This window comes from Seriola lalandi, unplaced genomic scaffold (genome assembly GCF_002814215.2).
Source record: "Seriola lalandi dorsalis isolate HSWRI2012SDOR001 ecotype SW California unplaced genomic scaffold, Sedor1 jcf7180002054872, whole genome shotgun sequence".
Classification (NCBI taxonomy): domain Eukaryota; kingdom Metazoa; phylum Chordata; class Actinopteri; order Carangiformes; family Carangidae; genus Seriola; species Seriola lalandi.
This window is the reverse complement of record NW_019525425.1, coordinates 381,254-406,701: the sequence shown is the minus strand read 5'-3', so window position 1 is coordinate 406,701 and position 25,448 is coordinate 381,254. Positions and strand designations below refer to the sequence as shown.

Below are 25,448 nucleotides of genomic sequence, written 5' to 3'. Positions count from 1 at the left end.
GGAGTGGGGGGGGAAGTGGTGGGTGAAGAAGGAGAGGAGAGGGGCTCTGTGGTGAGGGACCTGAGCCAAGAGCAAGTCACCCTGAGGACCTGTGTAGCCTGGCAGGCTGGATACAGAGGAGACAGAGAAAGACGAGAGAGAGAGGAAACGAGCGTAAGAGAGAAAGAGAAAAAAAAAAAAAAGAGGGGGAAAGGGAGAAAAAAGTACATGGGAGAGGGAGAGAACGAGAGGGAGGGATAGCGAGGGAGGACTGGGCTTGATTGTTCCCCTCCTGTCCCTCCTCCATGTGGCCTCCAAGGGGGCTCCTGCAGCCTCAGCGAATTTCCGTCTGGCACAGACCTGCGAGCTCCTGGGAGCAAACTGAAATATGAACTGCAAGGACGGGAGGACGGGAGAGACAGAGAGAAAGGAAAGGAAAGAGAAGGGAAAGAAAGAAAAGACAGAGGCACTGAGTGAGACAGGCATCTGAGACGAGCGGAGCTGCGACGGTCCATCCCCTAATGTCTTCACATAAGCAGCGTAATCTTTCCTATTTACTCTCTGTGACAGATTTAAAGGGTCGGATCACCCAAATTACAAAAAAAACATATCATTGGGATTATCTTGCCATGTAGATGGTTTTGGATTTATTTGCAAAGATTTTGAAATATTTCAGCTTCTGTCATACAAATACAAAAGAGGTGATGTAACTTTTTTTTGCAGTATTCAAAAAACATAAAAATTCCCCCAAATAAATTAAACTGCGACATCTCTTTTCTTGTTACACTGAATAATCCACGGTACACAGTAACAGCAGTTTTAATGGGACTACTTCTTTTGCAGGAACTTTTTCAAATGAAAACTGCTTACGGTGAAGTCTGCGAAGTCTGTGTCCATTGTACTGGGGTGGCAACAGATATCTCAAAACTTGAAACCACTCGGATTGATAACAATCTTTCTTTTAAGTCAGATGCCAATGCTGTCTGTGAAAGGGTCAGGCAGCATTAGTTTGTGTTAAATCTGTTCTTACTTACTGCATTGTGATTTGGTTGTCTCAGTCTGGTAAATAAAAAACAGGTCAGCAAGGTGAGGCGGGGGTGCAGTCACCAGTGTATTCCTGAGACCTGTGTGTTTAATGCCAGCCTGCTAGCCAAATTTCCTGTCCTTTCCTGGAAAAACAATAAAGTTGAAGTTGAAAACTATGTGCATGGCTAGATAGCACCAGGGGTAGGTAAATGAGAAAGTATGTGTTTATGTGATTTGAGTGAAGTGGCCTTTTAAGGTAACACTTGGCAGAAAGAGACACACACGCACACACAAACACACACACACACACACACACATGCGAGAGGAGCAAACAGCCAGAAGATTCCCCATGTTCACCTTGAACGGGTATACCTTTCACACTCTTATGAAACTTGTACTGTGTGCTATTATTCCAACTGCTCTGCTGTTATTTTAGCTGCACCGGACGGGAGCGCTCCAGCGGCGTGTGAGAGAGAGCGCATGATTGGATGGCTGCATATACTGCGGTCAGGTGACCATCACCGGGCAAGAGGGCAGCCCCCAGTGCACGATGGGTCGCCAGGTAGTCACCAAACCGTGAGTATGGCAAAAAAAAAATGGGGGGAGAAAAGGAGAATAAAACCAGCACAGGTTTACGTCAGGAATTTCTATTTGTGGTTATGGAAAATTAAACAGAAAGATCCTTCTTAGTCTCATGATCTGACGACAAAAGAGTACATTTACTCAAGTACTGCAGTTCCTGTAAGTACAGTTATTAAATCAATACTTTACTTTGAGATTTCAATTTTTGAATGCCTCTACTTCTAATCTCTTTATTATCACAAAACTGAGATTTTACCCTCAAAAACATATGATTAGCTAATAAAATATGATGACTTGTTAAGCTTGAGCTGCCTAACAGTATATAAAGAAATTCAAATTATTTCCACCTTGACCAGTTACCACCTTAAAATGCTATTTGCAGATTAATAATAAAACAGTGATAGGAGCCCTTCTGCTTTTACTTTTTATACTTTTCCTCTATGTAAGTAAAATTAAAAATGTAGGACTTTAACTTGTCATGCAGTATTTTTACACTGTGGTGTTGCTACCTATGCCTATTCTATGCTGCTACCTACGCTATACGTCTAAATGCTTCTGAGAATCATTTATGACATATTCATAATGTCACTGAGAGCTGTACTTTGAAATTTGACAGCGTCATGACCAATGAAAAATGATAAGAACCGTGTCTGTAATCATACACTCCAAATGTGTTATGTCTTGTAATCATACACTGGAAATGTGATATGGCACACATCTAATACACCTTTACCGAGGTGTTCCAAAACCACATTAGTCGATCCGCTAAATGTGGGGGGCTCGAGTGGAGCAGATACACTTGAGTCCCGTCAAGTGCAGTGGAGCTGTTATCAGAAAGCAGCACTGATGACACTACTGCATTAAGCAGCTGTCCACTCCCATGATCATTAGCGCGATATGGATGCAGTGGAGCAGTGAGCAGGATGCTGGGATTGCTACAAAGACAGGTCTCCGGGGGGGAAAAGGCAGGGAGATGAGTCTAAACAACATCAAGTCACCGCAACCCTCAGAGACAGGGTCAAAACTTTTACACGCACAAACAAACATACAGGTTGAATTCTCCAAACATCTTTCTGTGATAATCAAATTTTATTTCACTCACCTTCTGCAAATTCAGGACCAGATGGCAGCGTCATGGAAAACTGCCCTTTTAGTAAAAATCAGTTTTCAGAACAGAAAAGTGTCACTCTCCTGTTTGTTTTGTTTTGTATGTTGTTTGTTCGTTACTGTTGTTGCTGCTGTATTTTGCTTTTATTTTCTGTGCTTACCTATAACATCAAACTCAATTTGTTTTGTTTAGTTTAGTTTAGTTTAGTTTAGTTTTATTTTGTTTTGTTTCGTTTCGTTTCGTTTCGTTTCGTTTCGTTTCGTTTCGTTTCGTTTCGTTTTGTTTTGTTTCGTTTTGTTTTGTTCCAAAAGAGGATGAAACCATTATTGGACATATTTGTGGAATCGCTGTTTAACCGTCAGGCCTCTGAATGGGCATTTGCCATGGCAGTTAACTGATATAGAGCGTTGGTCTTAACTCATAAGCTTCAATGTGAAGCATGACATTGCCCTGTGGAGCCTACACACGTCGACTCTAGACATTTCTTTCACCTTTTCATCAATCTTATATAGTGCTGGTTATGGACTGTTTAAATTTAAGGGTCTATTAATTTATAACATTGAACATTTGGGAGGACACATTGCGCTGCTAGGTTTGTATTCAGCTCAATAAGTGGACGATAGCAAGCTAGACTAACTAGATAACCTAGCTTACCTTTTTAACGTTATTATCCGTTTCCCACTAGACGTTACTTTATGTTCATGTTATTTCAACACCTGCTGGGTCATTAGCAGCTCCTGAGCTCACTCAGCAGCACTGCAGGAGGGGGGGGGGGGGGGGGGGGGGGGGTGTCGCGTTAGTTGTCTCTTTTACGGGTCCAGTTGTGTTGACAGCAAATGACTAGACTGTCAAAGCTCACAGTGACACTTATTCCTGTACCCATCACAACATGAAGGCAGAGCCACTAATGTGCAGACTCACAAAGTAATGTTAGTGCTCAGATCGCAGATGAGAGTGGGCAACGACGTTGGTCCCCACTTGGTTAACTGCATATGTGTCTGCACATACAGATATTGCACTATATTACAGCATCAACACTGTCAGTCAGAACCAAAAATTCACATTCCTTTGAGAATAAAGATATCACTTTCAGCAGAAAATGCTAAAATTGCTAAAATCTAAATTTAAATTTATTTTGACCTGAAATACAAATACACCCTCTTCAAATACAAAAAAACGCTGAATAAAACAAAATGGTATCGTATATTGCCTTCCCCAGAGTGCGACAGACAACAGCAATCTGATCTTTCTTTGGTCACAAAAACTAACTAATATACCTCTCTGATAAAACTAAACCAGAATGTTGTAAAAGACAAAAAATATTTTGGCTTACTTTAATCCTCTGTCTTTTTTTTTTCATTTTGTAAAATGAAAAAAAGACATTTTCCTCAGTGTGCTTTGGTCTGATAAGACATGCTAATGTTACCTTCCTGGTTAGCAAGCTCAGTCAAGGCAGCCTTGAAGACCAGACCTGCTCTGAAACCACGACCGTGAAACATGAATTCCACGAAGCTTCAAAACACTCATACGCCTCTGAAAATAACTGCTCAGAAGATTAGGGAAGAAAAAAATTCCATCTACTCAAACTATTTAAAGCTTGAATGACTGCATTGGCCTTTAGCATTTATCAAATTCTGACTCAGAGATGTAACCTTGCTCTTTGAATAGTCCCACTATCTGGCCAATGAGGTGCAATTGTACTAAGATAGAGTGTCTAATTAGCTTAATTATGAGTTTTAAGCAAAGGATTAACAGATAAAAATCAGAGGTGGGTGAAGATTACAACAGAGAAAAGCAGCTCTTTTCTCACCTTTTACTGAATTGGTTGCCACTAGCAATGAGCCATGTGACTCTATGGTCAGAGATGATGAGCAAGAGCCATTAAATAATAAAGCAAAGAAAAGGCAAGGCCAGAAGAAAAGAAGTATGTATATATTTATTCAAACTAAGCCCATGACTAGCTGGTTGCCAGCATATGGTTGGTATTATCTTGGAGCTGTTCAGTATGTGCCACTGTCAATGAGGAGGGCCTGATGTGTTTTCCCACTGTGAAAAGCAAAGTCACACAGGGGGTAATTATCTGTGACGTGGAGACAGACATGGCTTCCTACCACACACGCACTCTCAAATACACACCCCAACATTTATGCACGGCCATATGGTCCCTGGTGCACAAATGTATGACTCCCACTATGTGTGTGTTTGTGTGTGTTTACTGAGCTATGGACGGGTTCCCTCTCAGAGCCATGGGTTGAGTGAATATTCTTAGCACGTTGGGACAGTCCACAACACAGTGCGTCCCTGTAGACCTCTGCCCTGCCTGCCTGTACCCTCTGATTTGGACAGAGGGCAATCAAGCAGACCCAGTAAACAATACACAGCGATGCCCTGGAAAACCACAATAGCTCCTCAATGTATTCGCCTGGTATCGCTAGGGACACCAGTGTTTGTCCAATCACTGCGTAGTCGGGGAGATTCAGTATAGAGGGACTATTAAAATGATCAAGGATGCTGAATAATGGCCAGTGGAAGATAGGCAGCAGAAGATAACATGCTGTACAGTGCTTTCATAGAGCTTCTTAGGGAATACCCATTAGAGTGATGGCCCATAGGAAAGATATATATAGTGGAGTGTCAATGGCTGCTTTTCAAAGACATTTTCTTGTTTATTTTATCCTGGGAATGCCTCCAGAGATGTGAGTTCATTCTGAGCCAGGGGTAAGAGCAGCCCTTAATGTGGCCGTCCTTTAGTGGGAAACTCCCAAACTCTTTTAGGACATCACACAGTGAACCTGTTGGTGTAAGTGATGGGAGAGAAATAGACAGACCCATATATAAAGACACACAAACAACCTGTGCAACATTGCCCGTGCTTTATAGAGATGATGTATTGACATGGATATTCAAGGTGTGTCCCAAAACCATGTCTGACATCCCCGCCGGCCTCTTTGACTTAAGTACACAGAGGTCAAGGTGCCTCTAAGGTGAACACAAATCCTACAACTTAAATGACAAAACAGGTTGTTTGTCGTTGCCTTTCAAATAAACCCACGTGACTCTACCAATCCTCATGTGACATTAACTATGTTGCAACACGTCTGAGCATTTTTTTTTTTTTTTCCTATTCTCAGGTCAGATTACAACATGGCTCATCACTGCCTTTCAAAACACTGTTTGATCAGCCACCTCTGTTGTTAATGTTTTGTATGTAGGGTTATCTTAGTTAAAAGAAACCATATTGCCTGGAAAAGATGTGAACTGTAGTTTTGGTTATCCAAAAGCTTCTCCAGCTGTGGCATCGCCATCTGATCAGGGGCCCTTTTTTCAAGCCCTGCTTGTAGGCAGACTGCAGGTGGCAGCGTCCCGTTTCACATATAATTGTTACTAATCATAATAAATCTGCAAATCCGACAGTGCTGTTTTTATTACTGAACCACAGCCAAATTAACACAAGAGAATATTTTGCAAATAGCAGCTTGAAAGTTGCGCATTTAATGAAACAGTCCCCAGATTGTTTTTGTACTGGTGTTACGTGGTTTCTTAGTAAAATTTCCCATGATCAAATGACCAATGCTGCCATTTTTTAGGCGAGCAAAAAAAAAAATGCAAAAAGAGCGATAGTAAGCAAAACCTGCATATTAACCTCTTCTTTAGCTTCGCTTCAGGCTGTTTGTTTGTGAGGCAAAGTAGGTGCAGACTAAGAATCTGCATAAGTTCTTTTCTCTTCCTGCAATAACCACAGAACTGCACAAAAAAAAAATCTGTTCTGTTCTATTGTTCCACTCAATAAGGCGAGCTGTGGTAATGACTAAATAGAATCTGTTGTGTCATCTCCAGACAGAAGCAGAGGAAGGAGAGTGTTCCTCTCACATTACCTACTGCTACATTGGCAAATGATTACGCTGCTGAAAGCATCTCATTATCAGTATTTATGAGGGAGTGCGCCAGCCGGAGTAATGACAGCTTTACTCCAAAGTGGCACTCTCTCTCTCTCTCTCTCGCTACTCACCCCTCCCTCTCTTTCACTCTTACACACACTCTGTTTATCTGTATACATACAGTAGAGATATAAACTGTGGAGATATAGATAGATTCAAATACTGTAAATGTTATCTTGCCATTGAACATTAATGCATTTCTCTCTCCCTCTCTTACTCTGACCCTCCTTGCATGTTGAGACACTTTCAAAGAGACCTTTTATTTCTTTCTTTGTGTTTGAGAGCCCGTTTGTGTGTGTAATATCTCTGTGTGCTACTATACTGTATGTCTATCTTGGTGAGAAAAAAATGGAGGATCAAGGACATTTTAGTTTTTGTCATAAGAACTTGAGCATGAACAAATACTTCAGGTACAGTAGGTTACATTCACGGGCACCACCTGTGCAACAATAGCTGCAACCAATCTTAGATACGACCATGATAAGCAAACACAGCTGCCTAAGACTATGTCCACAATAAATCAGAAAACAGCATTTACATGTGAAGACAACTTGCATTTTCAGGACTTTTTCAGAAGGTTCAGTGTCTACATTGAAGCACAACAATAAAAGGAAAAAGGCTGGAATCCCTTCTTCCATTTGTTACACAACTTCTCATGTATATATTTTATCGTAATTGATGTCAGACAAATGAAAAATAATAAAATATTAATTTGGTTGTGTCTTGCAAATGGCACCTGTTAACCTAGGTGGATGGCAATTCCTGCACTCCTGTGCTTTATACTATGATTCAAATAATTATTTTACACATGCAAAATTGTATACAGAACCACTGAATGCAGAGCTGTGACAACTCCTAATGCAACACCTGTATTGTTCAATCACTATATTGACAGTGCTTTGAGATTGTTGCACTGTTAAGAACATTTTTGATAGAGTCAATTTTTGGTTGTGGGAGAACCCTTTAGTTTGGACAAAAAGACACTCTTTCAAATCAAAGCAGCTTAATGTGGACACGGGCTGACATCCTCTTCAAGATCAGTAAGAATGTCAACTTTTGTGTTTGAGGCTTTAGTTTTAACTTGGTGAACTTGTTGAAAATCTGGTTTCGGTCACAGATACATACTATCTCAGCACTAATCATTTTTTTCATCTGTACACTCAACCCGAGAGACTGAGGAGATTTCTTATTAGTTTGGATCCTGTTGCCTGAGGGGCCACAAAGCGATGAGATATTTGACCAAACGCAGAAACCCAATAAGGGCCCATCGATTAGGAAGGATGAGCACCATATTGGACACACAGGTGGCTACAAAGAAATTAAAAAGCTGCAACAAAGAAATGGAAGAAATCAAAACTGGAGCACCTTAAATCTCTTTGCCTCTCTGCCATAAGTTGAGCGTCTGTTTCTTTGTTTATGCTTTGGCTCCCTGGGGAGGAGGGCGTGTTGGCTGCCTGCAGAGGAAAGCGTCATTTAAACAGAGATCCCGCTATATTGCTGTTCAGAAGACCCCTCATTATGCCGGCTTTGCTGGTTTATATTGAACTAAACGAGCTGGCATACTGCCGCCCCAGTGTGTGATTTCAGATAGCAGATGTGTGACGTGTAAGGCAACAGCGTCAGCGTCAGCCCTTCCATGCCAACGTCAGTTCGGTTCTGTGACTACCTCCGCGGCCGGAACAACTAGCCCTCATTACATATCCGTATCTTTTGTACAGAACAGCCATCTGGAACAATGGCACAACTTTCCCGCCTTGAAGAGGCAGTATTAAAGGGGCTAATGTCACAATAGCAAAGCTGCGTGGACCATGAAAGAACAAAAACAAGATGCGTTCCACATTAGATTTCTCCACAAGATCTGAATTTTTAGTTATTAGTCCTGTAATTTGATTGGTCCAATATCTATGGGTGGGCACTAAAATGGTTTGTAGTATCTCTTCAGTTCTAAAGCACATACAAAACAGTTAACCGGCTAGGCCCTGATGTTAGCCGTTGCTTTCTTTCGCATGTTGTTTCAGCTTGTCGTATGTTTTTCAGTAACTCATTACTGCCTGTGATGATTCAAATTACAGGTTCGATGACTCAGCAGGTGTTGACATAACATGGCTGATCTAGTGGGAATCGGTGCTAACGTTAGCAAACTAAGCTACCACCTTCCAAGTGGTTTACAAAGTTTACCATGCAATGGGTCCTCACCAATGCTGAATATTGTAAAGGGACAGATAGCTCAAATTGCTCACTGTATATCAGAGACACTATGTGCGCTTGTTGAAAAGGGCTATGACATGGAGGTATGACGCGCTATAGTCAAGCTACTAGTAGTAAGGCACCATTCTGTGGAAGTCAGCTGCACACCTTCAAGCAGTGTTGGCTCACAAACATCTGCAGTTGGAAAAACCAATCCAGATGCTTGAAGCATTGCCTCTGTATTCAAATCTGGTTTTATCCTCTTTTGAAAATTGGATAAATATTCAAAAAATATTGAAATACTCAGTTTCAGCAGACTTTATATTTACTTGGACAAAAACTCTGAATTCCAAGTTTTTTTTTTTTTTTAAACTGTCCAGTAGACATTGATGATGACTAAAATTCTATGTAGAAACCATTATTGTAAACTTCACCAGCCTCCGCAAAGTTACTTTCTGAATATCATCTATATTTAACTTTGACAAAAGGGAATGAGTATGTTTGTGTTGTAAATACTAAGTGTGCAGGGGCTATAATATGAATTGGCTGCAACTGGATACATGTGACTAGGGGGCAAATGGATCTAATGGTAGTCTTAATGCTGGCCTTGAATAATGAGGCCTTTGTCTAATAAAACTGGAAAGCCTCCAAATACCTATAGGGACCTCAGCTAGTTAGAGCAATAACAGTCTATCAAAAGAGAAAGCAAAGTGATTACTTAGAGGGTAATAAATACAAGGTCCGTGCTGGGGAGGGACTCAGGGCTAGAGTGAGAGAGGAAGCGAGAAAGACAGAGACTGGGACAAAGAGAGACAGAAAAAGAGAGAGAAAGAGCTTAGTGGATAAAAAAAACTTTACATCTCTTGTTTTACTAAGTGCTGTTGCTGAGATCTGGTCCAGGATAAGATACACATCCAACCAGCATCCTAATACATCACAAAGGCAAGCTATGGAAAAAATAAAACGAGAGTGAGTAAATGTGAATATATCTGCAGGTACTGAATCATTCAGGCTGAAGTCCTACTTAACCTTGCAAATCGTTCAAGAACCACAACATCAAGATAGCTTCAATTGAGATCAAATGAAAAGTGAAAAAATCAAAACATAAATGAATTTTGAGTGTGAGGACCTTGATTTTTGTTCAGGTGACAAGTAAGAAACCGATAAAGAATTAGAATTGAAACTTTTCCCCTCCAGGATGCTTTGAAAACTACTTCACAGCACACTTATTTTGCTTTGCAAATTGGTTTAAAAGTTGAAACATGCTACAAGAAAGGACCACCAAACAAAGAATACAATCAAAGCCACTGTGTGCACTTCTATGGCGGCCAAGGGCAAACACTACACTTGAGAAGGAACATGTAGTTCTGAGGAAATGTTGTCCCTTATACAAAATGACAAAGTTCAAGTGTGAATGGAATGTCAAGATTGTTTATAATTTTGAAGAACAGTTTGAAAACCAATCAGGTACACTTTGATTGCTTAAACAGACAATGCAGATGGGTAACCCTGGTTTTAGCACTCTCACAAATTTGCACACATACAGGAACATGCATACACCACACACACACACACACACAGACAAAAAAAAAAAAAAAGCTCTGCACTGTCTACCCTATTCCCAGCATGTCTTAAATGGTGGAGTAGTGCTGACCTGGAGGAACAGCTTTAGGGCCAGAGAAGTGGGCACAATAACACCACCATCAATTACAGCCCTGAGAGGGGAAAGAGAGAGTCCAATCAGAGAATTAGAGGGATGTGGGGCAGAGAGGTGGATCGACAGCCTCGAGGCAGAGGAAGAGGGCGGAAATGGGGATGACAGAGAGGACAGAGGAGAGAGAGACGGCTGGTCACCTCTCTAACTAAGTGACGGGATGAGGATAATAAAGAGTCAGTCACACTGAGAGAGCGGTGGCCTCAGAGGGGAGAGAGGGGGAGGGATAGGTGCAGGGGGATGACAGAAGTGAGAGATGGACTTCATCAAGACTGCTGCCTGATGGTCCGGATTCAGACTGTTGCTCTGTTTCTGCCCCTCTGTCTTCAGGGCAGGGAAAGTGCATGGTGTGTGTTCATTCATGTATGTGTGTGTGTGTGTGTGTGTGTGTGTGTGTGTAAGTGTGTAAGTGTGTATGTATGTGTGTGTGTGTGTGTGTGTGTGTGTGTGTGTGTGTGTGTACTGGCTCAATCTCCAATGACAGGTGAGCGATTCATTGCCCCCCACCAGAGTGACCAATGCCTTTCCACTCCAGGCCCTGATCCATTTCAGCTAATGTATTACTGGAGGAGCATCACTGTCCGCTGTCTGCTGACTGGGCTGGACTGACCTAAACACAGCTTTAGCAAGCTTTACTGGACTGCACCGGGCTTTCACAAGTGTTACAGGAGAGACAACATGGCCTTCATGAAAACAAAATGAAAGGTATTTCTCCACCGTGTTCACATTACACATATGAAATTCTACCATGAACCTGAAATGATAAAAAAATGGTAAAAAATGAAGTTTAGTTTGGCTTCAACAGTCGATAAAAAGAACTGTGGATTTGAAGGCCTAGAGATTGGCGATATTATGTACCTTACCTATCTGCTAAGCTTGTGTCCCAGAAATTACATTTAAATATACAATACATTTATTATTACTTATATTATTTTTATTATTAAATTACTATTAACATAATGAAGAAATGTTAATTAAGAAACCCAAAACATGTTGATATCAAACACACCAGTAAATTGTCGAGTGACAAAGTATTGCATTTGTCTTATCATAAGATATGCAATACAATTTTGTCATTGTGACCACTTTTTTATGGTTATATTGGGCACTGGCAGTACTCGACTAAGTTTAGGGAACAATCGTGGTCTTGGTTTAATACAGAAAAAGTCTGCAATGACTTGAAGCAGGAGACACAATGTGTATTAATATTTAACCAAAAACTACAATATTTCCCTAACTTTAAACAAAATGTCCTGTGCTTTGTATGCCCACCATCCACCCTGACCACCTACTTGGAGGTACATAAATGTATGTCCACTTAAAAAGATTTCTGCCTTCGGACATAATCCAGCCACTGATTACATTTGTTTGCACAACATAAACGGGAAAACAGTTTAGTAATATACATAACTTTAATTTTCGGGAGGCAAGGTTTCTTTCCAACAAGTCCTCCAACCTAAACAACCATATAGGTCGTCTTGTTTTTGCCCTCTGATGTGACCCGTAGAAGCATTTCCTGAATTAGCGACCCGACAACAGCAGGACATAAACTGTTAAAAATCACTGCTGAAAAAATAATAACTAACCCTTTTATTTTGTGACACTGGCATGGTAAAGGTTTGGTTGGGTATAGCCACAAAAACAACTTGGTTAGGTTTAGAGAAGATAAGCACTTTGTTAAGGTTACAGGACCTTTGTTGTCATGGTTACAACTTTAAACGTGTGGTTAAGGTTATAGAATGGCGATCGTGGTTGAAAGAAACGACGCTGCCTCTTGGTTTACCATCTTGTTTTGTTGACCCACCCCTACCTGGTTCCTATTGTCACATGACTTCCTCTTTGGCTCCTGTAATTACTATGGCTAGTAGAGGGCTTTGTCACTTTAACATAGACATGTTGTTGTGACATCACACCTGTCATTGGTGGTTAATGAAGATTTACTTCAAGTGTTTGAAATTACAATTTACTGCTCACCACAGAGTTAGCGACTGAGTTTTTGTTAAAGAAAAATAAAGAAAAATAAAGGTAGTACTGCAGCTCCCTTCTGTAATTTTAATGAGATATCCACCAGTGACGTTTCTAGCTACATGCTCTTCATCAGGTTGGTTTCTATAGAGGGAAGAGTGAATGAGTGAAGGACAGCGTGATTTTGTCTTCATCTCTATTATCCGTTGGCCTTAATGGCTGTTGAAAGTATGAAACTAATCAAATAACCTGCAATATATTCCTTCATCTTCATTCAAAATGCAAAGGAGCAAATTGTTTTTCATAGCCAATTTATAGCTCAACACACACACATACACACGCTTACAACAGGGGTCATAAAACAAAGATTCTCTTCATATGGTTTGGTGTGTAAGGAGGAAGAGCAGAGGACAAATGAGAGACAGAGCGACAGACAGAAGGAAGAAGGGAGGGAGAAGGAGAGGGAACCGGTCTGTCCTTCCTTGGGGACCAGACCACCCCTCCTGGCTGCCCATTAAAAACAGAATTCCTCCACAAACTGTTTGTGTTTTCAGTCTAACTCCTCCAGGGTGCTGATCGCCACAGCACAAGACAGTCACACCACGCCCGTTCTCTCCTTCTCCCTCTCTTTTCCGACGTGGCTAACATTCCCTTCACTGTTCTGTCTGAGACTTGTCTACTATCAACATGTGGCACATGTCCTTGACAAGTCAAGAGGATCCTTCACCATAGGAGTTGAGCAGCAGTGTCAACCATGCACCCCCTTTTTGCTCCCTGTTCTGCTTCTCTCCCTCATCCTGCCTCCCCTCTTTCACTCCCGCTCTCTTAATATTGAGTTGCCAGGGTAAAAGGGGGCCAGAGGAATCTAATAACTGTGACAGTGGGGCTTTTTTGGCATTGTTCCTGAAGCTGTGCAGACACACACAGGGCTGTCTGCTGGCTGTAATGAAAGGTTAAATGAATAGGACAAAGTGACAGGAGGTACAATAAAGAAACAAGAAGGAGGAGAGAATGTGTGTGCAAGCATGTGTCCATGTCTCTGTGTGTGAGTGTCTCGAGGCCACCCTCCCTAGCTCAGGGAACAACAAGGACAGCCCCTCCACAGCGCCACAATATTCAAAACAGATTGGTCTGCGACACAGTGTGTGTGTCATTAACGTGTGTCTGTGTCTGTGTGTGTGTGTGTGTCATGCATGTATGTGTGTGTGTGTGTGTGTCTGACTCTCTCTCACCAGGACACAGATGCTGAAGAGGAATTCCAGCATGGGGTTCTTTGATAAATGTTAAGGTCACTAGCAGAGGGGAGGGGTGGAGGCTGGATGGGGAGGGGAGGGCAGGAGAGCGGGTGCAGAAGGGGAAGAGGCAGAGGGAGTGACGAGGGGGGACGCATGTCTCGTCTTGTGCCTCTCTCTGCCTGTGCCTTGGTGGAATGCGGAGTCACATGAAAGAGGCCCTCTTTCTCTCTCGCTCTCTCTCTCTCTGAAACTCGTCTCTTGTGTCTGTCTCAAAAGCGCCACTGTCCCCCCTCCTGACACACTACCTGTCAGCAGATTTCCCCTCAGCTCCAAAAACACACACACAGCCGCAAATGTGAGCAAAAACACACAGACACAATCATGTGCACGCCGGCATACACACACACACACACACATACAGATGTGCCCTTGATGAGCGTTAAGTTTCCCTCAAATAGGAAAAGTGAACTAAGACGCAAACAAACACACAAAATCCCATCATCCTCGGACTGCTTAATTACTATGATTATCGCCATAAAAACCACCTTTGTCACCAACAATCACAGGGTAGGACCTCTAACATGTCATCCAGGTTTGTGGTGATGTATTGCATGGCACAGTACACTTCAATGGATGCAGCATAATCCATTAAACGTTTCTACCAGAGTGCATCATATCAGTTCTATAGAGTTAATCCATGTGTGCCTCCCAAACCATGAGGTCCAGACCCATTGCAAAAAATGTTAATGCAGATGCTCTCTGTCTTCAGTGATTGGTAGCAGGTGTGTCCTGGCCATGGTTAGCTACATATCTTCTATGAAAAAATACATTTCTTGTATCTGCCATCCAAAAATGACACATATGAGCATCAGGGCCTTCCAAAACCATTACAAATCACTGTTGGAAAAATAAATCTCTTTTACGATGTGGCAGTGCTCTGGTTAAGGTTTGGTTAGGTTTAGGCATAAACACAACTTGGTTAGGTTTAGAGAATGGTTTGGATGAAAATAAGTAATTAATTAAAGTAAGAAAAACATCTTAGTTTGGTTTAAAATTCTTCGTCTTGGTTACAAAAATAACCACGTAGTTAAGGTTATGGACGAACGATCAAGGTTATGGTTAAAAGAAACCAAAGTTGACTGTCGGTAGGAAACAGGAAGCTATCAGCAGTCTCCTGTACCACATTTTGCTGACCAATCCATCCCCCATGACCTCCTCCTTATGCAGGTCTATAATAACATCACTCAACTTATTCCTTTGGACATACAAGAGACATAATTACAGTGCCACAGGAGGGCTTCATCATTTGAACGTAAGCAAATGCCATTTTGGGGAATTTGCTGAAATGACTGATGCTGTTTGGAGGCCCAGCTCAGTATCCTCATGCTCCACTGGGCACATAAATATATGAAGATGTTCAGAACTGAACACAGACACAATGCACTGACTGACTTCTTGAAAAGTAATATCCAAAAACAAAGACATGATTTATACAAGGATAAGGAGTCCAAACTCTGTATTAAGGCTGGTTAATAGAGGCTACCTTATATATTCAGCCGACAAGGTTACTAGTGTGTCTGAAAGATTATCAATAGATTAAGATAAGAATCATTCTCAGATAGAGCCTGGTGAAACTGAAGTCTTGAAAAACCAAGGTGAATACTGCTCCCTCTTGACCCAGCCAGGTCACATAAATATATGAAAATGTTCACAACAGAATTGAACATATGCACAATGCACTGACTGACATCCTTCACTGATTTCTTAAAAAGTAATATCCAAAATCAAAGACATGATTCATACAAGGACAAAGAGTCCAAACTCTGTATGAAGGCTGTTTCATAGAGGCTACCTTATACATTCAGCCCACAAGGTTACTTGTGTGTCTGAAATATTTTCAATAGATTAAGGTAAGAATCATTGTCAGATAAAGCCTGGTGAAAGTGAAGTCTTAAAAAAAAATCAGGGTGACTACTGCTTCCTCTTGACCTGGCCGGCATGGGATTTACACATTGGTTACTACACACCGACATGAACACACAGATTAAAGTTACCCATGTTCAATTTCCAAATCCCCAACCTAAAAAAAAACCCAACAAGAGCCAGATGTGGGCTATACAGCTGCATACTACATTTGTATTGTGTTAGACGAGGAAAAGAAAAAAAGAATAAAGCATTTCTATATAAGTGTATGCTGATCAAAATGCTCATATTCCACCACATACCCACAGCTGTGAACTCAAATGAAAGTGACATTTAATTTCTATTTGCTTCTTTTAGAAGAAAGTTCAATTCAAGATTAATAACACCTGTGTTCTGTTGATAGTCAGGCCTACTAGACTATACCCATCTAACAGGGTCATTAACTTTCTCTCAACGTTCGGACCTATAAAAGCCATTGACATAAAATGAAAAGTAGGCAACATGCACATTAATGCGTAAGAGTAAGTAAGAGTAGTTTTCACAGTGGGCCAGTGAATTTATGTCCCAGGAGAGAATGGATTAGAGAAAATCTAACATGGTGCTACATGCAATACCATACAACTCCTCAAATTAAGTTGGAGAAGAAGACAAAAAGCATACAGCTTAAAAGTTAAATAGAAATACAATTTATTCACTGTACAGGTCTTGCATAGAAACAGAAATACGTTTGATAAGACATTACAACATAAAAACTTGTTACAGCCTGAGCACTTGTTTCATGTTTATTAAGCCTCTGTCCTCTTGTGTAGCCTGAAAAAAAAAGAGCAAACAAAAAATGTGTTACATTATCACTCCTTTCACACAGGCTCAGCATTTTCAATAAAAAAAAAAAAAAAAGGATAATTGCATATCTGGAAAATAAATGTTTCTGCTCCCTTTCTACTTTGCAATAAGAATATGAAACAAGTTTTTAAAAATGTAACCTGGAGTACGTACCAGAATTGTCCAAAATCGTGGCAGCACCGAAGTCTTCCATGAAATATTCTGCAGAGCAGCTCAAACCTCTGTTTGGTCATTTTACCAGTCCACACACTGAAAAACTATATGTTTATAATATTGAACCTAGGCTGTCATTTATAAAGTGAGACACGTATATTAAGTCAAAAGAGTGTCACCATGTTCACTTTCTTAATCCTGGCGGTATTTTCTTAGCACCGTCAACTCTCAAATATTGGATACTGCACCAACAAAACAATCTCAATCCCAGCAACGTAAATACACTGACAAAATGTTCACTGTAACTGATAACAAGATAGTTTGATGTCTCTGAAATGATCCTAATCACTATATAAATAAAGTGACTGGAAAGTAGAAATTAACCTAAAAAAACAGGAAGCTGTTTGAATTAATGCCAATTATATGCCTTGTGTTTGGGACAAAATTAATGTAACACACTGTGACCCTTTGCCATTCACCAATACTTCCCAGTATTGCCTGTAAAATGCCCATGGCAGCGTTCACAAAGTCAGCAATTCAAGGAGACACATGGCAAAAAATGTTTGATGACACCACCTGTGCACAATGAAGTTGCTCTGCAGTGGGTCTAAGCCAGATGTTTTACTATGACACAAACAGGACACAAAGTTACAACCTTAAGCACCAACTGCAGTAGGAGGGAAAACAAAAGGCAAAGCAAAGTCAGCCTTACTGGCCTTACACACTTGGGTTGAAGGGTGAAGGAGCACAAAACATGGGTAGGTTTAAGTATCTGGGCCCAAGAAGGTCCCTTTGTTTAGTCCCATGGCCTGTCTTAACCTCCCAGTGCTAAAGGACGAAACAGGGAGCAACATGGAGCCTGTGCTACAGTCCAAAAACGCAGCACACTGTTGGTGACCCAGAAATTACTTGTAAGTAGAAGTGAACAAAACTGAAAGGTGTAAACTCGATTGCTGAACATGTATCTTGGACTTTTCAGCAAAGGGAGTGCTGAGGCACACAGTATGTAGTCTGTGCATGGCTTCAAGAACCTAGGGAATATCTGAGCCAGCTGGTTTATAGTGGGGCCAACAGGGGCCTGTCACACACCCTGGTTCCAAAAATCTTCTCTGAGCCTAAAAATCATCAGCGCTGTAGCCACACAGGTTCTGTGGACACTCAATATTGCCAGCCTGACAGCATCCAACACAGTGGAGTCAGGCTCAAGTGGAAAGCTGGACAAAGAAGACTGTCCTCCCATGAAAATGTCCTCATAGGTTGTTTGTGCAACGACAGCATAAGCCCCAACACGACAGAGTGACAAAGCTCTCTACTGGTCGCTGTAATGTATGATGGGAGCAAACTGGGAAGTCAGGTGACGTTGTTACACGGCCACAAAGTCCACTTAAGGAGGAGCTCGGGGTGGATGGATGGGTCGACAAAACGCTAGACTTTAGCACAGGAGCAGTTCAGCCCTCTCACGGGAGGCGGCTGAACAGAGCTGCAAACCGTAGCCGGAGCAGTGGAATAAGAAGTAGAAGTACATTTCACCTGTGATGTATCAGGCAGTGACACCAGGAAACATCAGCATCAGGAAACCTTAACCGCATATCTTTTGTTGGGTAGCTTATACATCACTATATGCAATCGTTGATAAGAGACGGTTACTGGACTTATCGCGATTGGTCGAATTAGTGCATGCAAACTCAGAACACTGCATTGCTAGGATGAATTGATTTTTCTTAATAAACTGGCATTAATAATTCTCTCATTAAATACAATAGGTGAGGCCATACTATTAAAGAGTTCTTTGGCCAGCTGAAGAAGAAAATGCCTGGAATGAAGTGTGGAGTTTGTCCACTCTTTGGACAGAACATATACAAATTTCAAATGAGAGAACTCTGGATTGAGAACCAGAGGAATTATTTCAAAGGCGATTCAGGTAAAAATAACATTGTCAGCACAGTTACTAGCAAAGAAGTAGACACTCTGGGCAATGATGCCAAAGTCAACATGCTACGTCTCAGTCCTCAGGAATTTTTCATGAGCCACCACTTATCTTGTCATATCAGATTTCTTCCACCAGCTTTTTTGAAGGGAAGAGAAAAGACATCTTTAGGGCAAATTATTCTCTTTTAATCAAATCACTCTGTATGGCCTGAGGAGATCTTTCCGTGCCTTTTGAGTCACTGGGGCATGGGCCACTAATGCACACACCCAAAAACGAAAAAAACAAAAAGAAAATACACGCAGTCATGCAAACATCCACATGTACACTGTGCATTGAAACAGCAGCAGTTTGGTGTCTTTTTATCTAAAGGCAAGAAATGAGACTCAACAGGAAAATAAAAAAGTACAAGAAGAAAGCAAGGAACAAAGTGGTGTCTGGAGTTTCCATCACAAGTGAAATCCCAGATTTTCTCACTCACTGTTCATGGAACAAAATCGAACAACTTTATTCTGGAGTGCAGTCAGTGCAGGAGGGAGCTATAAAATATAAATTATACCACATAACCCTATACCTCCCAACTGAGCCATTTGGTTACAACTATACTCCTGTTCGTTACATAGGTCCAGCTCTCTGGTATTTCTATAGCGTCGACATGAATTATATTCTAGCCTCGCTGAAGAACGTATGGATTACAAGTGAAATGTAATTTCCCTACCGATCGCACCGTTGCCACCCAGTGACACTGAAGTGTTTATTTTACTCAGTTGCCAGTAATAAGTTCTGGACAGAATCAATTAAAGCCACGCCAACTTACAGCTGAAAATGTAAGAATCATGGCTGTGTCTAGGAAGACAGAAAAATGCAGCAGGGGTGTATTTCTAAAAGCTTGAGTTGTGCAAAATGTGTTCTATCATTTCTCACTTTAAACAAATAAAGACTGAGGGAGTGTGTGGCTTCTGCACACACTGGGTGTGTTCATGTTCTGAGACCAAAGTTTTCCTGATTCCTTCCTTAAGGAATATGATAGTGTTTGGATTAGCATGTGAAATGAAGCTTGTAAAAAAAAAAAAATAAAAAAAGGACGACAAAAAATGTAACACATGTAAGTAGGAGTATCAGCTTACAGTTTAAACACAGCTTGTAGCGCTGAGCCTGATTTTAATCTGATTAACTTGCCATTTCCATGTGTGATCCATCTTCTCGCACCGACACATTACTATCATTTAGCAGATTAAAACTCTTAGAGATATCAATCCGTGTGATGGTACAAGACAAAACACATCTTGAATGCTCATGTCATAACAACTGTTAACCCTATTCATTACCGCCTGCTAATTATTTCTCTTTTTTTTTTTTCAAAGTTAAGAACACAGACCAAATTTCAAAATGTGCACAGAGGAAATTTGATATTTTTCATGAGTGAAAGTGTGTGAAGATATAGTTTCCTAACTTTGTGTGCCGAGGTGCAAAAAAATGTAATTATGCCTCTCATATGTATATTGTTTTAAATCAAGTATGTCTCACACTGTGCTCTTTATTAAATTAGGTGTTCTGCGATCCAATTTGTTTTAACATTTCACAGTGTCTCTGTTTAGTCGCTGGATCCCACAGCTTCGGTTGCAGTGTCTTGTTCAAAGATTTTCGTCTCAAGTCACCGTTAGGTATATGACCCCACTCCCCCTTTCAAAATATTACCTTTTCTGTCACGGCCAAGACACACTATCAGACACTCGAGAGATTATTGGGGCTGAGGACAGATGGAGATTAGCAGGGCTATATCAGTACAGCGATGGCCCAGCTCTGGATAAATAAAAACACTGGGAGAATGTTACTTTGATGATGTCGAGGCGTCACAGAAACAGAAACGCGTATCATCTGGAGAGTGGGGAAATGGGAGGGTGGAGATGGGGGAGATGGGAGGGAGCTTTACTGAATATCTTCACCGGCTGGCATGAGTGCAAGTCCATATTTCCCCTTCATCTAAAATAAATTTTGTTTGTTTATTTTTTTCTCCCTGCTCCACACTTACACCTATTTCCTTTCACCCGTGCAACACCGGGGTTAAGCTCTTTTTCTTCAGAGTGCAGTCTCATCATAACTAAACTTGCACAGAAAATGAGGAGGAACATGAAGGTCAAGAAGTGATTATTTCCAAAAATGAATCGCACAAGTATAAACACAAGCAAGTACACAAAAAAGAAGCAATGACTCACAAGAGCAGAAAATATAAATAAATGCACCAAATGTCTTATCAATGGATCCATTATGCACTTAGCACCTATTCTTTTCAAATTAAGAGGAAGCGGATGAGAAAGTAAGAAAGCCACGGGGAAATAGAGGGGATGGAGTAGAGGGTGAAGAGGAGGGAAGAGTTCTGGATGTGAGCAGTAATCAGAGGAAACCAGCAGGGGGGACAGGGAGGGTTGGTGAGGTCAGAGCAGAGCACCACTAAGCAGCCTTTCTCTTCATTAGCAGCCTCTCTAAGGGGGGCGTCACAGGCCTACCTGTCCAGCAGATTATTGAACCGACTAACCAGTGGCTCCCACCCCATGCACACACACTCTCACACACTCTCCCCTCTCTGATTCCTACAGACCCAGAGGAATCACGACCTAGCTGCACCCTCACTGACAACTTTAACTTTTTTTCTTTAACCTCACGTAGCAGTGCTATATAAGCTGAACCGGGCGTCTGCTCGCTGCATAACGAGGACATTTACCTCGACATTTTCCCCATTATTTTATTTGGAGTTTTGTTGTCCAATCTTGCTTTTCCTAAATATATATATATATATATATTTATATATATATATTTTTTTTTTTTTTTTCCTCTCGGCAACACCAGCACTTATTCTCTGTCAGCAACTCTGAGAATGTAATAAGTGTATAATTATCTGACACACGAGGGAGAGAGAGAAACACACAGATAAAAAGGAATACCAGCATTTTAACTTGTGTGACTTATGTTATAAAGGAAATCCAGATCCCTGACTGCCCTGGCAGGAAGAAAGCAGCATGGAGATAAAAGTAATGAAATGACACTCCTGGAATGTAAATTGGCATTCTTCACTATAGTAGCAGCACCAGCTCAAGCTCATGAAACATCCCTGACACACACACTCAGACCAGGCCAAAACACTGTGCTAGACTTTAATCTCACACACATCTCACTGATGAAAGTGTGAAGGTACTTTTGTGGTGCTTTTAAGTTGGGCCATTCATCTCAATCTCTCTCCCTCTCTCTCTCTCTTTCTCTCTCTCTCTCTCTCACTGTTTCTCCTTTTCTACCCCTCTCCCTCTTTCTCTCTGTCTCCTGAAGCATTCACATATGTCCGCGCTGAAATGTCTTACACTGACATGAAATGCCTCTGTGTAGCTTCTGCTTGTGTTTCACTGTCACAGGTTACCCATGAGCTCCCCGAGTTTCCTTTTAGAGGTGAACCGTAACATTGGGACGCATAAACAGGCAAGAACTCTGTGGGGCACTGTAAGGCAAGTGTATTTTGGAAAAGAAAAATTACACTGTCAGATCACAGTGTTGCTCAGCTCCAATAAATAGCATTATATTAAAATGATCTACAGCTTTGTTTGCATTAAACATGTCTGGTTTTCTTTTTCATAGAGACTACCGCAAACCAACTTGACATCAACTGAAAGGAAACTGTGAATATTTCAAGAAACCGGTAAAAGATTGCAGAAAAAAAAAATACCACGCAACACAAGAAGGAATTCTGCAGAAAGGTGAAGCAGGATTTTCAGCTGAGGCGTTTTGGGCCTGAAACATAACTTTGCAAATGTTGCTGCTGTCTATAAAATGAAGTCTGCTCACATTTATTTTAGTAAACACACTTTATACATTTTTATCACCCCCATTTATGAGTGTTTGCTCTATAAAGACATTGAACTAAATTGGATTCTAGCAGTCACTGGCTTGTATGAGTTTGTGAATGTGACGGCCCGAATCTACAGGTAGTATGAGGGGACTTATATAAATATCATGTCAAAAATCAACAAAACTATTTTAAAAATCTTTACACTGTGTTTGGAGTTGACGATTTGTCTCTCAGACCTCAGGTAAAAGATTGTAACTCCTCCACAGGGAGCAGAGAATTGGGAAACAGTTTCAAGGAAACTATAAAATTATGTTAAATGAAGTAAAGGACTATTTTGTTACAGTACTTGTCAATGTCACAGATTCTAAATGTTATTTCTGATTAACAGCAAAATACACAGTGATCAGTGGTGATTTTGTGAGACAAAGATGGAAGAGAAAGTAAAGAGAAAATCAACACAAGCAGAGGAAATTATTTTTTCTTATAAATGCAGGCATATAGTCATATTTAGTGGATGAGTCATTTGAATGAAAAACAAACAGGGAAATAAAAGAACTGAAAGAAATTACTCATACAGACTTGCTAAACTTTTTGTCCGCTCTTGTTTTCTTAGATGACAGGTCAACACAGAAGTTGTAAAAAGAAAAACTTCAAGAATTTATTCTCCTGGTGTGTTTCAGCTGAGGAAATTGAGTAAGCACGAGCAGAAAACTCATATTTACCATTGCTGCATGTTGTATCTCACAGACCCCGGGGCTCCTGGCACTTCTCAAACTTGGCGTCCTCAGAAAAGTCTGATTTCGCCCTCAAGTGGGGAACTTTCTCCTCTTCAATGCTGTCCGCTGTCTGAGGTGATTCGCGGTCGGTGTTCTTTTCACAAACTTCTCATCGCCGTTTATGACAGTTTTTAGGTGTAACGCGGGAAAACAGTCGCTCTTATTTTTTTAAACCTGAGGATCACTGTGTCCGGGCTGCCTCACTGAGAAACACGCGCGTCAGGGCGTTTGGAAACGCGTCGGTCTCACGGAGAGGAACGCACGACCACGACTCTCCGTCCCCTCTTCTTCTTTTCCCAAACCGTAAACTGAAGCCAAGGAGACAGTGGGGATCGCTGACAGCCAGACGCTGGGTTGTAACTGCCTGTCCTACCTTGAGGAAAAAAGCAAAAAAAAAAAAAAAAGAAAAAAAGAAAAAGAAAAAAACGCCTTCCTACACTCCCCCGATGATTTCCTTCTGCAGAGTCAGCGCAGTGCGCCGAGGAGAGCTGCGGACGGTCCGGGGCTGGGGAGAAGGTGGCTGCTGTGTTCTGCTGGGTGAATCAGACCAGTGTTTTACACGCCGTGTGTGACTGTAACCCGAGCGATTGTGGGTCCAAAGACTCTCTGTGCCCGATGAGCTGGTTTTTCGATGCTATGTCAGGATGAAGAGTCACATCTGTGCGCGACTAAATTGTGCCAAAAACCTTTAGCCCCGAGATAAGAAATGGGAAAGAGTCGCGCCTTTCAGCTCGTGGAAACTCCTGAAAAGCAGCAATGATGATTTGATATTTTGCCTCTGCTTGTTTTGTTTTTTTTTTGCTCAGATATATTGTTGTGGTGGAAATAATGTGTATTGGAAAACAGTAAGAAAATTGTTCAAATGTGGCCAAACAGACAATAAATAATAAAAACACATACAAATGGTTTTTTACTTTCTTGCCATCTTTGAACGCTGTATGAACTTTTTGGTCATACACACAGCAGTTCATTTTATACTCAGCAAACTTTCACTTTTTTCACTTATTCTGCCCTCTCTGGTACATTACACGCACGCCACTGCGGGCGCGCGAGCACGCACCTACACGCGCGCGCGCACATACACGCACGTGTTTTAGGCACTTGGAAATAAGTTTATGGTTTTCTCTGTGTACTGCAGGGATGTGACACTGATTTCCTAAGTTGTGTCCCTCAGATCCCTCAGAAGAAGTGGGCGCGCTCATTAAAGTTTCATTGTGCACTTGTTTTTATGAGGATTTGCTGAACATTTGACTGAGACATCTCAAGAGTGAAGAGTTGAAGGAGTGAGGGGTGTGTGGGTATGATGTGTGTGTGTGTGTGTGTGTTCGACTGACTGAGTGTGTGTGTGTGTGTGTGTGTGTGTGTGTTTGAGGATAGAGTGGAGCAGAAAGAGAGACATGCAGCGCTCCTCAGAGTGACTGCCTGCCTCAGCCTGGCTCCTCCACTGGGGTGAGAGAGGCAGCCGAGTCCCAGGGCAGTCATTTCTATCAAGTCAAGCGTCTGGAAGCCCCACTTGCATGTTTGGTCAAGGGGTAAATAATAGATCAGGGATTAGGCTTGTGTAGAATTCATTCCAGGGTAACAAGCTACTGAGGTCCCTGGATATGCATATTCATTCCTTGGCCAAGGCCGTGGGAGAGCGAGGACCATATGCCTGTTTGTCAGAGGGCTTAGATTGCTAATTAAATGAGATATTACATACTTATGTGAGCAACAAAACAAAAAGCCTTTAAAGGATTGTGTAGGAAATAACAATGTTTGAATCTATTTTGTGCCTACTTCAAATGCCTTGATGCTGCTTTAATTTGTCTCAGGAAGTGTTTTCTATTCAGCAGTGTTGATCGACACCAGTGGACCTCTGGATGAGTAATATGACATGAACTGCACATCAAAGCGCAACATGACCTTTTTTTCTTTGCTGTTAGCATGTTGCAAAACTATCAGATGAAAAATCTATGTTATGACAAACACGAGATATGTGATGGTATAAGTTATGATTGTGGGTGTGTGGAGAACCCTGATGTATTTTTAGCTTCTTCATCTTTTTAGTTCATAATCGGCAAAAGAGTTTCTGTGTTGATGGGTGGGCTGCATTGCATGAGCAGGGTCAAACACTCCTTAAGCTTATTGTTGCTGAAGCGAAAAAGTTAACTTAGAAATATTAATATTAATGTTCTGACACATCTAAGATCAGTTACTGGAGAGTGTGTGTTGTACTGGATAGAAATTATACCTATGATAATCTGCAACAGCTACG

The 25,448-nt window shown here is 41.3% G+C and overlaps 1 protein-coding gene across 1 annotated transcript in view; it reads right to left on the bottom strand.

The window, feature by feature from the left end:
* The window catches only part of bnc2 (basonuclin zinc finger protein 2), a 164,339-nt gene extending 140,704 nt beyond the window's left edge, over window positions 1-23,635 (bottom strand). The window contains exon 1 of the mRNA XM_087179824.1: window positions 23,138-23,635. Within this exon, the coding sequence (XP_087035950.1) occupies window positions 23,138-23,140 (3 nt within the window). The 5' untranslated portion in view covers window positions 23,141-23,635. The remainder of the gene's footprint in view (window positions 1-23,137) is intronic.
* Window positions 23,636-25,448: the final 1,813 nt, after the last annotated feature.